The sequence below is a fragment of the Larimichthys crocea genome, chromosome XXI, assembly GCF_000972845.2.
Source record: "Larimichthys crocea isolate SSNF chromosome XXI, L_crocea_2.0, whole genome shotgun sequence".
NCBI lineage: Eukaryota > Metazoa > Chordata > Actinopteri > Sciaenidae > Larimichthys > Larimichthys crocea.
The window spans coordinates 11,732,260-11,747,348 of NC_040031.1; the positions used below are offsets into that span (position 1 = coordinate 11,732,260).

At 41.8% G+C, this 15,089-nt stretch overlaps 1 protein-coding gene across 1 annotated transcript in view; it reads right to left on the reverse strand.

Moving 5' to 3' along the window:
- Positions 1-15,089, reverse strand: part of si:dkey-82f1.1 (DENN domain-containing protein 2A) — a 35,025-nt gene that overhangs the window by 5,262 nt on the left and 14,674 nt on the right. Inside the window, exons 2-14 of the mRNA XM_019265811.2 lie at positions 14,667-14,753; positions 10,310-11,353; positions 7,900-8,027; positions 6,163-6,275; positions 5,857-6,054; positions 5,472-5,565; positions 4,868-4,918; positions 4,401-4,588; positions 3,774-3,883; positions 3,046-3,115; positions 2,652-2,729; positions 1,514-1,654; positions 1,217-1,365 (exon numbers count right to left, since the gene is read on the reverse strand). Coding sequence (XP_019121356.2) covers positions 1,217-1,365; positions 1,514-1,654; positions 2,652-2,729; positions 3,046-3,115; positions 3,774-3,883; positions 4,401-4,588; positions 4,868-4,918; positions 5,472-5,565; positions 5,857-6,054; positions 6,163-6,275; positions 7,900-8,027; positions 10,310-11,353; positions 14,667-14,752 — 2,450 coding nt within the window. The 5' untranslated portion in view covers position 14,753. The remainder of the gene's footprint in view (positions 1-1,216; positions 1,366-1,513; positions 1,655-2,651; positions 2,730-3,045; positions 3,116-3,773; positions 3,884-4,400; positions 4,589-4,867; positions 4,919-5,471; positions 5,566-5,856; positions 6,055-6,162; positions 6,276-7,899; positions 8,028-10,309; positions 11,354-14,666; positions 14,754-15,089) is intronic.

The following is a 15,089-nucleotide window of genomic DNA, read 5'->3' on the forward strand; positions in this document are numbered from 1 at the left end:
GGTTTTCTTTTAACAGTCTAAAATACAAGTCCAGTTTCTACCACAAGGTGGTGCCAATCAACTCCTTAATGAAAAAAAAAAAACTTCTACTGTTAGCCATTTCTTAATCTGGAACATAATGTTAAAAGTTTGTTCGTGTTGCTCCAACAAACGCTGAGAGGAATGTTAAAAAGCATCTCTTCGGGGAGAGTGATGTAACACTTATAAAAACTATACAGCAGCAGCAAACACACTCACCCCACGCTGTGAACTTAATCTCTCCCGGGTGTGCATCTGCTCACAGTTAATTCATTAAAAAATTAATTGAGGAGGCCAAGTTTCCACTCTACGGTAGAGAGTGTGCAAAGACACACGATCTGCTTAAGAGCTCTGGTGAAAAATGCTTCTTATGCTTGTTTTTAAACAGCAGTGCATGTGCAAAAAGGGAAGATACACACACTAATACAAGTTTTTTCTTTCTTAAAATAAGGATACACTTACTGATCCTGCAGAGCCCACATGTTGAACAAGGTGTACCACAACATTTAAAGGTTTGAAGTGAACTGTGTGGGTGCGATGACGTTATTGTGCACACGTGTTAGCTCTGGAGTCATGCTCTCAAGCCTAACTCCTTCTATCTGGCATGCATGACAGTTTTCCAGAGAAGTGATTGTTCCCTAGGCGATTGTATAACACAACAGCATTCCTTCCTCTCACACTCGGTCAAGATCTTCTTTTCCTCAGACTGTTTGTCTGTGTCATATTCTTCAAAAGCTTTACTCTTGGTTATTCAGCGTCATAAGCCTTCCTACAGTGATATGTATGACTACTCGTGCTTATTCAAAAATAGTAGTAGTAGTAGTAGGCCTTAGGTATTTGTACTTTGAGGAGTAAGGATCATTATGAAATCAGCCACAGATTTTGCAATAAATACTTGCCAAGTATAGACAACTTAAGAATTTTAAAGTGTTCCTTATCCCTTACTCAGCAAAGGGGATTTAGAAGTGGATATACACAATGCCAACTAAAAAATACGTGGATATAGTCCCTATACCTATGTATATGCCATCAATAATCTGATAGCAACAGATGAATCAAATAGATTCCTTAAAATACCAAAATGACTCTGTCCGCCACCGCTGATGCTTCTGGCAAGGACTGAATGTGTGATCTTTGGGTCTGGAAACAAGACTGATGACTGTGCTTTATATATCATATATATGTTGCTGTGACCAACCTGAGTTTGTCAGCAGTGAAGATGACCCTGCGCTCCAGAAGTAGAGAGGCAAACACTCGGAGAAGCAGACGTAGACTCAAGGAGGAGAAGAGACATTCAAAGTCCACATGTTCCAGACGAGAATCCGATGGCCTACACAGCTCTATCACCTATAGGAAAGAGAGACACACATATATGCAGCACACACAAATGTGATTATTTATATACTTTTTTAAACACGCATGTATTTTTCCTCATAGAATGGGATAAAAAAAAATTTAAAAAACGACTGGTTGAAGTGACACTACTTCATCTCACCTCTGTCCCGGAGCCAGGCAGGAAGTTTTTGACAGTGATGGTCCTTCCTGGAGCAGGGAAGGGAGCTTCCATTATGCCTCTCATAAAAGGCTGCACCAGAGCAGGGGAGATGGCCCTCCTCTTTTCCACTTCATCCAGGATCTGGAAAACACAGAGATGGTATACCGGCAATCATAAATATCTACATACAGAAGATCTTTTAAGCCCATCTTTAACATAATCCTAGAATTAAGAAAAACGTAACAAATTCAACCTTTTGTGTCATTTAAATCTTTCTATCTTAGGGTTGGACCGTACAATGATATGTACTGTGTGTGATTCAACTTTATCAACCAGCAGAAGATATTTTGCCATATCGTTTATAACATGGCAGGGGGTCACGTTGAGATTCCAATCCCCTTCTTTCTGCGAACTAACAGCTAACATGGCATTGGATTCAGGTGCCATTACAAATGAATCAAGCGTGAGTGTGAGGTTACTCAATGTAACTGAGAATATGCAATGAGAATCTTTTGGGAAACATATTTTATCAATAGCACTGGCTATAATCGTCATAAACATATTTAATCTTGCCATGATGCAGTGCAGACAGCCAAACATTGTTGAAAGTCAATGCAGCAAATGGCTAACAGCCTGAATCCATCATGTGTACCCTTTTGCACACATAGACACATCTGTATAGTATTAAACTGTTGCGTAGCTAGTCTGATACAGAAGAAAAAAGTATTCATATATAACAGCAGACATACTGTATTTACTCTATATCTGTAGCCTTATAAATCTAATTTTAACAATGGCATATGTACACTGCATAGATATTTAAGTACACAGTTTGACATGCATATAAATCTAAAGGAACCTTTTCCACAGCAGTAACCACATCAGCTGCAGTTCACATGTGTCTCTGCACTGAAGCCTTGACTCTGTGGGAAAGCAAACCGGACGCACGGTGGGTGGGGCTCTGTGGGCACCGAGGGTGATACTGTTCTGTACTTATTTAGTGGGGGGGAGGTGGTGGGGTTGCATGTATGTGTTTTTGCGTAACACAAGTGCAAGTATGTGTGATGTGATTTATTTCGATAAAACGCATGCATTCGTATGATCTTTGTGCATTTGCGTTTAGTCTCACTGTATCTACCTTGGAGAAGAGGTCGAAGCAGCCCAGGCGGCTGACGATGCAGTACACCTCGGGTAGCCTTCGGCCTTTACCACTCGGCTGTGAACAGCAAGCAAGAAAAAGACAGCTTCAAAAAACAATGTCAGTGTCACAAGACTGCTCACCCAAGTACGACCACAGGATTAGATCAGTGGAGCAAAGCAAAGCCTTTGTTTCTCAGCAACTCTGGAGGTACATTCAGGAAATATAATCATCTAAATTCAAGAAATATGTTAACAAAAAACTGACACAATGACAACTTACGTGTTAAGACAATAAGAGAAAAGGGTAAAAGGGTGAATTTTCTAATGAAGGATCATCTACTGTATGTTAAAATCAAATTAGGAGAAGCTAATGACAAGGGGCAAGAGCATACCAGCAATCGCCGACAGTAACCAAACCGCCTGCTTCCATCCTCACCAGTCAGGACAAATGAGAACGTCTCACTGGGGACAAACAAGACATACATATTTATATCATATTAAATACTTAAAGCTCAAATCACACGGAAAAGTCTCATTCTGGACTGGACTATGTGCTTTGGTAAACAAAGGTATGACTTTGTACTTGAGAAAGAAAGACCCTCGGGACAAGCTTACTCTGCAAATATCCACACAAAACCTCCTAAGCTCTACCTGACAGGCATTCATTGACCGATGAGGACCTTCTTAACAGTGATTGTCAGCCAGATGAATGCAGGTGTGTGTTTGCAGCCCCCCCGCCCCGAAACATTTGCCTCCAGGTAATTATTAGCCATTACAATGAGGACACGCGTCATCATTTCTCAGAACAGTGCAGGCGTTGAGAGGAGGTATTGGGTAATATCGTAAACAGCAAAGAGAAGTCATTGTGTAATAACAAAGCAGGTGTAAGGTGCTAAATTCACCACCTCTCCCTGTAATCATTTGTCACGTAAAGAACAGTCATCTTTACAAGCCTCAAGGTCATTTCTATTCAGGGCTGCCAGCTTCTTCTCTAACAAGTAGTTATTAGCAAGTAAAACAGCTGAGCTATTACCACTCTGCTGGGAAATTCCCGTCCCCGTTTTGTTTCAATTTCCGTACATGTTAAGTGCTGCGGCAGCAGTCGGGGTTTCGGACTGACCTGGGGAAGTTGTCGACAGGGGCCCAGTCTTTGGCGTCAGGGAAGCAGAACTGAGGGATGACCTTCAGCTGGTCCTCGGCCTCCCGCATGAACTTGAAGCTCCTCTCAAGCTGGAAGAAAGAAAAAAAAAAAAAAGAGGGAGAATATAAATGTGAATATATTAAGCACTACAAAAGATTTCAGATAAGATTGCTTTAAGACAAATGTAAACCAGAAACATCTGCACGCTAGAAGAAATAAATACAGGACCACTTAAAGTGTCAGGGTCGAAACTGAATTTTAAGGAAGTGTTGACAATGGCCAGAGGCCTCAATAAGATAATAGATCCTGGTACGTCTTGACATTGTTAACGTGAGTTTTACCCAAACAAGGCACATTGCTGTACAGTAAATGTGACCACTGGCTGCTTCTTGGTTTTTGTTGTTAATTAAACATTTTTGCATCTTTGCATGAAGCATTTTTATTTATTTTTTATTGCTAAAAACCTTCTGTTGCTGCTCATAAATTATAGGTTGAATTAGTCAGGCAGGAAAGCTAAAATAATCTTAATAATCTTTTTTTCTTTTTAAAATCCAGTGTTTTTTTGTTGTTGTTTTTTTTAAATCAAGTGCTTTAGTAACATTTCACCTTGAGAGGAAACTGCTGTGTGACTTCTGGCAGGTATGGCACTCCAGCTTTGGTCTTGTGGAGAGCAACGACTATGAAATACTCAAAGAGTTTCCTCTCCTGCAACTCCATCAGATCCCTCTCCAAGGTCCGGTACCGCCCCGTCTGTCTCAGCATGGACTGGACTGAAACCAGCCTCTGGCTATGAGCTGAGGGAGAGAGAAACACATTTCATGCAAATACATGCATGTCATGTATGCACATATGAGAGTCACTGTGAGGGCCCTCATATCAGACTGCAGTTACATGTGTGTGTATTTTTGATGTCAGCTATAGAGGAGAACAAAAAATACCTCTGATCTGAATCTTTGTACACGTCGTGCTTATTTGTAAAGGATGAAATTACAGAGATACAAAACGATTTCATCCCCAGCATCCCATTCAGCATGCGGCTACTGTCTGTGTGCGTACTCATCTTCTGTTCTCACCTTTTAGTTTCTCCTCCGTGTCACTTTCCGACTCGCTGTTCTCATCCGTCACTAAATTAAAGAGAAGGAAGGAGTGAAAAAGAAAAACAGAGCGTGAGGAGACTGCAAATAACAATCACAGGAAACTCAGAGCACATGGTATTCGCCCTCATTGCTTTCATTCCTGCGACACCACACACTGCCCGGTCCTCCTAAAATACGGGTCAGTCTCAACTTACCCCAGAATGTAACCTTGCCCATAAAACTAAGTGAATACATATGATGAAGTGTTATGTACGGAGACAGACCTGTAAAGTCATGGGTAAGGTAGCCTGATGATAAAGTTTGAATTCAGTGATGATTATAATGAATGATTTTATAAAGTATGCAGAATTGTGAATATGTTAAAGGAGCTTTTGAAAGAATTACTGGATCCACACCAGGATCTGCACCTGGATCTGTTTTCACACCAGAAACTAATCACTTGTTCCTTGGCCCATAGCATAACTTTCCACCTACTTTTATTGAAATCAGTTAACAAGTGTTTGAAACGGCAGACAAACAAAACACAAACAAAAACACAGCCTCCATGATGGTGCATACATTGAGTTCTTTGTATCCTCACCTCTTCCTGAGCTGGTCTCCGTAGACTGAGACACCCTCTTCATGCGTTTCTTCCCTCTCCTTGCCTCGAAGATGCCATTGATTTTCAGCACCATCTGCAGGAGGTAAAGTAGAGGGACATGTCCATCTTTAACTCCTTAAACCAATAAACAGAATCTTCCAGGCTCCTACCTAAGATCATTTCAACACAGCTTCTGGGAGGCCTTCATCTAGACACACTTCTCACAGGAAATATCCATCAGAACATTCCCTCCTGCCTTACTCATCACCAAACAACAGCATGAGTGGACCAGCTCCGAGTCCAAACCTCCCTGAGCGGTACACTCGAAAATAAATCACAGACGCCGCATCACAAGCTTCGTCAGAGGCCTCTCAGACTTCAATACCTTGGGGATTTTCCTCCGCCTGCGATTGTACGGGTCTCCAGAGAGGCAGGGGGTGTCGTCTGGGCTGCTGGGTGTCGAAGGGGGGCTGATACGGGAGGGAGATGAGATGCCAGTGTCCCGGCCGGTCTTGCGTAGTTCCAGGAGCTTGAAGCTTCGCCGTTCTGAATTTTGTCTGAAGAAGCCCGGCTTGGAGGAGAGCTAGGGGAGAGATGGAGAAAGACAGATACATTCGAAGCTGATTTAAGGATAGAAGTGCTTCCATTAAATCCACTTTGTTTTTATAGTGATGTATCAACGATTAGATACCTTAGTTGGCGTGTCAGGGACAGGAGATGAGGAGGCAGGTGATACACATTTGCTTCCCAAACAACTTCTCTCCAGCTCTATGTCTTCATAGGGGTTCTCCTTGGATGGAGGATCTTTAGAAGAAAAAAATGTACATTTAAAAAAAGACATCAGCGTCACCTGAATTCAACAACAGCCTTGTGCAAGCTTTCCAAAGAGCAGATAAAGTATTCTTTCCATATCAGTCATGTTTGTTTTGCCAGACAGTTTCTGCTCCAGATGTGCAGGGAGCTACCAGAGGCAGCAAATGTGCTTACCCAGCTCATATTTCACTGCGATAAGATTCTTGCACAGTTAATGCTAAATGTAACTCTAGACACCAGTCCTCCCCTACAGATAAGTAGTGAGGAAGTTTCATTTTCCAAAACCTGTGCGTCTTTCTCTGTTTGTCTCTGTCTGTCTGAATCTCTCCTCTGCTCCATCAATCCATCCACCAGATGTGACCCGTAGGAGTCGGAGGATAAAGGGAGACGTTCAGTTTCCTTCTCCTTCTTGCCTCTGAGGTAAACAAGGGATCAGCGTACTGTTTTTCACATTGCGGTCTGATGAGAACGTCATACTAGTCTCTGCGGTTTGTTTGTGTGCACTGTCAGCTGTGCTCGTGTGAGTTTGCGTCCGTCATCAAAGCGTGCGTCTGAGTACGTGTAGTGCTGACAGTTACTTTCCTCTCAATCTAAAAACACTATCGGGCATGGATGGACGGCGTGTTTAAAGTCTGTTGATGAGAGCTGGTTTGCGTGTGGAGGTTGATGACAAGACTACGAGGATACCACAGCTGTCCACACTATCTACATCTCTGCCTCCCTGAGCTGCTTTTTTAAGTCGACAGCCATAGTGAGTCTGAGTTACTCTACCCATGGGACACTGCGGAGTGTTTGGCGGACAAAGTCTTTCAAAGAACAATACTACTGTATGGGAGGAGGAAACCGTCAAAGAATCCAAAATAAGCTGTGGCATCACTCAAATATAATTAAACTTAATTTGATTGTTGCAAGCGAGCAGCGCTCATTACGCACCAGTCTCTGGAAGGAAAAACCAAACACACATTGAAGCGATTGCCAGTAATGTGCCATGGCTCTAAGCCATCCACATGCCCCCCGCTGCACTGACAATCGCAGTAGCCAGCCTCAGCTACAGTGCGACCTCACACAACGCCACTATTGTACGCTGTACGAAATTAAACAGGCTCTAGGTGGGTTTGGCATAACACTGCAGACAATAAGGTAAGAACGTAGGTCAGGTTTCTACGTAACATTTTTTAATAAAAGTAAAGCAGCATGGCTCTAAATTAAACTGGAGCCGGAAAAAAAAACACAGAGTAAAGTCAGCGTGGCCTCTTGATCACCTCTGTGACTGAACTCTGTGACTCACACTGATGAGAAATGAAACTAAAAGGTCGTGTAGTGTATGAAGGGTTTATGAAATATAGAAATAACACAACAGCATACTGTACATCAATATCAATGCAAGCCTGCAAAGTTTATAAGATGAAACTACATGTCACAAACTTGAATTTTGATAGTCTATGGAAGGTTCCACTTGGTGGATGGATGCTAATGTAAAGCCTTTCTAGTCATGTCATATTCACTCACACAAGCAAAGGTTCACTATTTTACCAAAGGATACTAGAATGGAGATGCATGGAACCACCAACTTTCTGATAAAGTTGAAAATAAAGGTGTGATATGTATAGTTTACCTATTATGTCCTCGTAGACATTCTCTTCTGATAAAGTGCGTGTTAGGCCCAGCCTGGACTGAGCGTACCAGTCCACCCTGCAGCTTTCTGAAGACGACTGGAGCAGATCCTCAAATTCATAGGACTTCCTAGTGGACAGGAAACACAGCATTACAAAGATTTAGGAGAGTTGCACGCCAACTACAAAAGAAGAAGAAGGAAGGAAAGATCTTTGAGTGAATGTGTGTTCATGTTGATACTTTTTTAAAAGCGTTTGATATGCCAAGCAGGAAAATTGATGTTGCCATTTGCTAGTTGCCACATCTGAATGACCACATCTGTGATTCATCACCGGCTAAGATAAAAGCCCAGTAGAATAAAGTGAACACAAGCATCCTCAGTTGCATGAGTCTTCACATACATGTACATACAATTGAACTAAACTGACACTTTATTAGGTAGACAGCTTGCTACACAATGCAACAGCCACACAATAAATCTTTCTGAATTCATTTTTAATGCTGTCCAACCTTTTTCTTTTTTTGTACCTTATTTTTCTTTCCAAGGAACTGCAAATAAGAATTAACCACGTGGCTAAGTAATGTCAAATATTGTGCATTAAAGATAAGTAAAGTAAATGACCATGGAGTTGTAACAAAAACTAAACATAGTAAGCTTCACAAAAGAAGCTACTGTACATATACCTCTGGCAACTCAGCGTATTTGTTCACGCCCAAAAATGCGTATGGACACTCACAGAGAGACAGTCTGAACAAACAAAGGGCTTGACACAGCAACCTTGAGCAGAGTGAGGCCTCCACATATGGTATGGAATGTAACAGATTCAAGCCAAGCTCCAAATTCAGACCACCAGACAAAGTGAACAATAGATGTACTCCAATACTGCAGAGTTCACATTTTATGGTTTCTCTGCAGAGTTTTGTTTGTTTGATTGTAACCATCTGAATGTGAGCACTACTTAGAAGACTCTTCTGTTCAATTCCAGCACGTTAATTGCTCTTGGCAGAGCAAGTGACTCTGGATTCTGGATCATACTTTACACTTTACAAGTAAACACATTTTTACATTTAGCAATTCTAAGTCTGCAAAACAAATGCCTGGACTGATTTGTGAAAGCGAAAGGTCTTGCGCAATGACTTTTACTGTCAAGGCTGAAATTCTTGAAAAAAGCAAGAGGCCTCTCTGACATGACTCACACCACTCTCCCTGTTGTTCTCCACTTCCAGTAAAGTTTTGGAAAGAGGAATGAGTTAAGTTGATGTGTACATTCCTCAGATCCAACCAATGAGCTCATTCTTTGGGATATTTAGAAACAGGATGATGTCACCGGTGGTTTTGATTTACAGCAGATGTGGGAGATGTTGTTCACCTGAGTGTTTGCTTGCTGGGTGGGGGGGGAAGGGTTATAGGATACACAGCACCATTGCGGTTAATTCTGATTCAACAAGAGTTTTTTTTTTTAAACAATGTGTTTTAGTGAATTTAGCTTTGGGATTAATATGGGATAACATGGCTGGTGGCATTGCTCTATAGATAGCATTATATGTCAGACCACCACCTTGCTCCAGACTATAATATCTCAACAAATGTTGTTCAGATTGCTGTGAAATTTGGTAATGAAATTCATGGTCCCCAGAGGACAAACCCTACTGACTGTGATCATGACTTCTTCAACTAAAATGTGGATTACATTGAGTGAAATAAAACTCTGCAACTATTGGATAGATTGCCATAAAAACAACCATATTCATATACCCCCAAAAATAGTAAAAGCTTTGGTGGTCCCCTGACTTTCCCTTTGGTGCCAACAACAGGTCAAACTTTAATTTGTCCAATACTTTGGTTATGACTACATGGGGATTGTTCCTTTATCCAACAGCTCGTTATCCTGAAAAGAAAAAGCCCACTGCTTCAAAGGCCCATTTCTTCCAACAATACACAACCTCCCTGGAGTTTTTTTGGCCTTAATGTTGTAGCATATTTGAACGATGACGTGAAGGAAAGGACGAATAAAGGACAAAAATCAGAGGACCTTCATTATCATGGATATGTTCACAGTTTGGGTTGGTTTAGGCATCAAAGCTACTTTTATCTGACAGTTGGTGAATGTGTATAAATGTGGCTTCAGAGCAATGGGTGTTTGTTTGCAGAATAACCGGATGTCAGGCAAATGGACTTCTTGGCCAATAAACATCTTTCGGATGATTAGGGTTTTGGAATAATGGGATGTCGGAACAATAGCACACCATTGATATTACCCTTGATCTCAGTGGTACTGTATATTTTCTTGATGATGAGCTTAAAGTACTGATGTGCCTAAGTTAAGGTTAGGATGGATGCATGCCGTAAAACTAATGATCCAAACTAATGACGGCTGCTCATATTTGTCATTCTACCTTTATTTTCTTACCTGTTACTGCTGTCCCGGGGTCTGTCAGCCCACGGTCTCCTGCAAACTCCAGGAGGTGGGCACGTGGGTAAAGGTGGAGGAGGAATGGAGGGCAAAGGGGGCAAGTTCCTCCTTCCCTTCCCCGAACCAGGCCCTGAAACTGGGGTAGTAGGAGGTGTGTGGTGCTGGAAGGTTCTCTGAGGTTTAGGTAAAGGGTTTATAGATGGAGCACCTGGCTCACTGTATACGTTCTCTGGATCCCCCTCCCTCCTCCTCCGTGACCCTCCAGGCCGCACCACATCAAAAGTCCCAAAAATGGGCTCATTGGCCTTCTTTTCTGCTTCCTCCAGCTCCTCCTTTGAAGGGGGGCAGAAGTAATTCCCTGGAAATGCCAGTGAAGGTCTGTCAGGAACTTCCTTTGTTGCCTTCTCCAGTTTCTTAACATGAGTTAAAACACTTTTCTTGTCTTGGGGTTGCTCTGTTGGCTTGGAAACCCGAAATCCTTTATCTAGGATCACTTCTCTGTCCTTGTTTGTTGGGCCTTCTGGAGATTTAGGCCTTGAATCCCCAAGCTTTCCAACATTTTCCTTCCCTGAGTCTTGTCTGTCCCAGCTGACAAACCTCTTGCTATCTGACCTTTGGACTTCAGAAACTTTGGATTCCTTTTTCCTTACTGTCTCAACTTCCTTCTGTGTCGTGCTCAGTGGACATGTCCCTGTAGAAGTTAGTGGGGCAGATTCCTTTTTGCCCTCCCATTGTGAGATCTTATCGCGGATGCTGGCAGTCTTGCCTCCTGCTGGGCTCTTGTTGTGGTTCAGCTTGCCACACAGCCCGTTCTCCATGTTAGGAGACCGAGGGTCACTGGTAGTGGAGGGTCTCCTGTGAGCCAGCATGGTGTCAGGAGGACCCAGGCTGTCACTCAGGCTGAATAAGGGCGAGAGGGGATGTTTGGTGGACACAGTGTTGTCCTTCCTGTTTCTGTCTCCTGGTGACCCGCACACCTCTTGGCGCTGGGGCACCGCAGACGACGGAGCCTCCCCAACCTTCAAGCCACAGCACTGGAGCCTAGAAAAGAACCAGACAGAAAAATTAACATACTTAACATACTTGCATAACCATAGAAGAGCTGCAAACAAAAAAATATTTTGTATTCTAGAAAAAAATGCAACTATGATCTAACTCAACTTTTAAAGAATCCAAGAGTATTGGATGCCTGGATTACCGTGACAGTCTTTTTAAAGTGTATCCCCTTTACACTTGCTCCCTTGTTTTTGAATAGATTTGAAGATTTTACTGATTACTTTTAAGGCTCTTCATGGCCTCTCTCCCCTACTATATTTCTGGACTTTGGCACTGTACACACCGGTATATACTTTGAGATCCTCAGCCAGAGGTCTTTTATCTGATCCAGAGAAAACTAAAGGGAACAGAGCATTTACAGTCATGGTCCCAAGGCTCCGGAACAATCTGCCAGAGGAAATCAGTTTGGCTGAGTCAGTGATCTCCTTTAAGTACCTTCTTAAAACATACTTTTGTCATGGAGCCTTTCCTGATTTTTCTTTGTCTTTTATTTCCTTTGTTTTTTTCCTTCACTGTATTGATTCTTTTATTTTGTTGCCTCTTTGAAGCACTTTGTCATATAAATTTAGAGAAGTACACTACAATAAATTGACCATCCCAAAATAAGTTATTGGAGCTGGAGTCAATCCAAGTCAACAAAGACAAAACATGCAAAGAGTATTCTCTTGGTAAGTGGACAGTCCTAGCCACTGATCCACTGCTCCAGCTGATGTGCACTTAATTCGAACCAGAAAAACAGAGGGAGAAAGTACGTTGCACTGTTGTCAACTCTAATAATTTATAGTGCAATTATTTTTGTAGAAACGTCAGTCGATGCCTGCACTGTACATTCAGCTCTCCATAGCTCTTAAAATTGGCTACACAATGTGAGCACTTACAATTACGTCCAAATAGATCTTTGTTTTATGGGGTAAACAGGAATTCTTGTTAAAACAACTGAGACGTCTGTTTGGTGCCTCTGTTTTAGATGTGAGTCACTCCTGGAAGTTTACTGGGTCATGACTGTTTGAACTCAGGGTTTTGGGGGTCAAAGTTTACAAGCTACACACAGCTATTTATGGAGAGAAGATAAAAGTATACACAGAAAAGGGGAGAGGCCCAAGTGTAGACGTGCATCTTTTCTTTTCTACTCATGACCCTCAAATCTCAGATTTGGCCCAAAGACCATTCATCAAATGATTGAATTTCCAACAAACAGAGGAAACGTGGCCTTGCTGGGTGACTTCTGATGACATTGCTGGATGTGAAAACTAACAGTCATGCAATCCAGAGGAAAATCTCTGGGGGAATTACCGATTCAAGTTTCCTCAGAGACCTTTAAAGAAAAGAAAAAAATGTGATGTTGTAACTATGACTGACTAGGAAACCAAATAATTATCTTGAAATTGCTCTGGGTTTTATTAGTCTCCCTCCTTTCCTTTTCTTTTGGTATCCCTCTGTTGAAACAGCATTTTTTATTAAGCATGAAGCAACACAGGGTAAAAACTAGGTCAAATAGAAAAGCCAAGTAAAGGAGAACTGGAGTAGGCAGGGGGTTTGAGTGACAGAGTAATAAAAAAAGTGTAGCAGACAGAAAGCTAATGAACAGTGTATTTCCCCCTATCATGTTTGTGATTAAGAGAAAAGAGAGGTCGAGAAAGATATAGAAATTTAGCTGTATGGAAAGACTGTCTGTCAAAGATGGGTGGAGCATGGAGATGAGGGTCAATGAGGGCGTAAGGAGGGAAGGGGGTACAAGGGTACAATAGCATCTCTGGCCAGCTGAGCTAACACAGGATTAGCAGATAGGAGAAAGGGCTTGAAATGGGCGAGAAGAAATAAAAGAGATCAACTTTTGACAGTTCCCCAAGAGAAATGCATGGAACTTTTGAGCAATAGTAACATGGCAGACCCTCTAAACAAAAGATATTTAAATCTTCCACTAGACAATCCCTCTTATTGGCACAAACCATCAAATCCCTTCATTAGAATCTAAATAGAACTAATGAATACTGCAAGGACGACAGAAGGGTCCATAGAAAGTGGTCATGGAGGCATTAGACAGTGGCGGCAGGGGGACAGTAACAGTATCCAGATGCCAGATGGCCAACTCTGTCCTCCTCTGCTTCTCTAGACCTGTTATTGTCATACTGCTGACCCCAATGGAAAGGGTTTCTCCAGCTTGCTTAAGAGAAGTAGAGAACTTTATAATGGCTACTGCGAAGTTCCAACTGAAAATGAAAAGATCATCATATAACTTCACGTCTGACAAATCATGTTTTTGGACAGCTTGGTTTGGCCAAATGGTATTCAGTGGATTCTGGAATCTTTACTCCAGGAATTTAGTATTGACCTTACATAAACTCAGAGGATTTACAAGAGATTGATTTTAAAATCTGAAGAGGCAGAGATATAGTGATTGTTTGTCTATAGTATAGGTCAAACGCCCAAAAATTGGACCCTACAATTTCAATGGATTCTTTCATTTGGCCTCACCCTGCCCACTTCCTTCAAACTGCACAATCCAGGTTTGTACTGCAGGCTTTTTGTCAAGAGTTTGAAGTCTTAGCCCCAAGCTTTTTTTTTCCAACATTGAAAATCTCCCTCCACAACAGCAGAACACATTAAAAAGCTTGCTTCATACAGGCTGAGTTGACCCAAAACCCAAGACGTTCTACAATGCTCAATGGGCAAGCATATGAAAGAGTGTTCAGTCTTCTGGGGTCCCACCAATGACCTATTAATTGCTTTTGCAATCGTGGGTGATTACTAGGACCCCAGGGGGTTCATTTTAGTGGTCAGTTGTTTCCTACTGTAATGTGATTTGGGAGATGTAGTTTACTTCTGTCCTAAAATTGCAGCGTTTCTTTTTACTTCCTTCCTTACTGATAATTCCATCCAAGGTTTGCAGATGCTCAAACAGTAAATTAAGCATCTGTTCTATATATAAAATGAATAAGACTGATATGAATAACCTTTCCCTCATACTATAGACAAACAAGACCATTACCATGAGTATTGGCAGCCTCTATACTGGCCTGCATTAGCTGATCTGATTTTATAGGACATAGCTTGGTATCTTTCTGGCAACAATGACAGGCTGCTTACGGCACAGTGACAGGAGAAGCCATTGCTCATACAAACAGGCAAAACTTTGTAACAGAAAGCAGCAGCATGGGGAATCTCACTGTAACATTAACAATACCAAGCAGCCTGTGTGGTGTGAACAATAACCACCATCTAAATGTTTATGGAAGAATCAGTTGATATGACAACGACAGACTGACGTTTTAACAAAGCTACATTCAAATTCACCTACCCGTTGACTGATTGGTAGATGCAGTTGTCAGTGTTTGTACAGAGCAGCAGGGCCCTCCCACCGGTCATGGTGCTAGCAGCTGGCATCCTGCACAGTCACACAAAGAGAGACATAGTCAGTCAGTAGTTGTGTGGATGGGAAAATATTGTTGAAACATCTGTGAATGTAAAGCAGACCTATATATCAGTATATAGGTCATGAAGCTGCAAAGAAAAACAATCATAATTCAAACTCTTGCAAAACATAAATTTAGACAGTTGAAAACATTCCATCTTGTGTGTGTGTGTGTGTGTGTGTTTTGGGTTTTTCTTTTTACTAAAGATGATATACAAAAATAGGCGGACATACAGACTGACAAATGAGAGTTAGGTCAAAAGAAGAGTTGATTCCCGAGGGCTCCCTCCGGGAAAACTTTCTAACTCT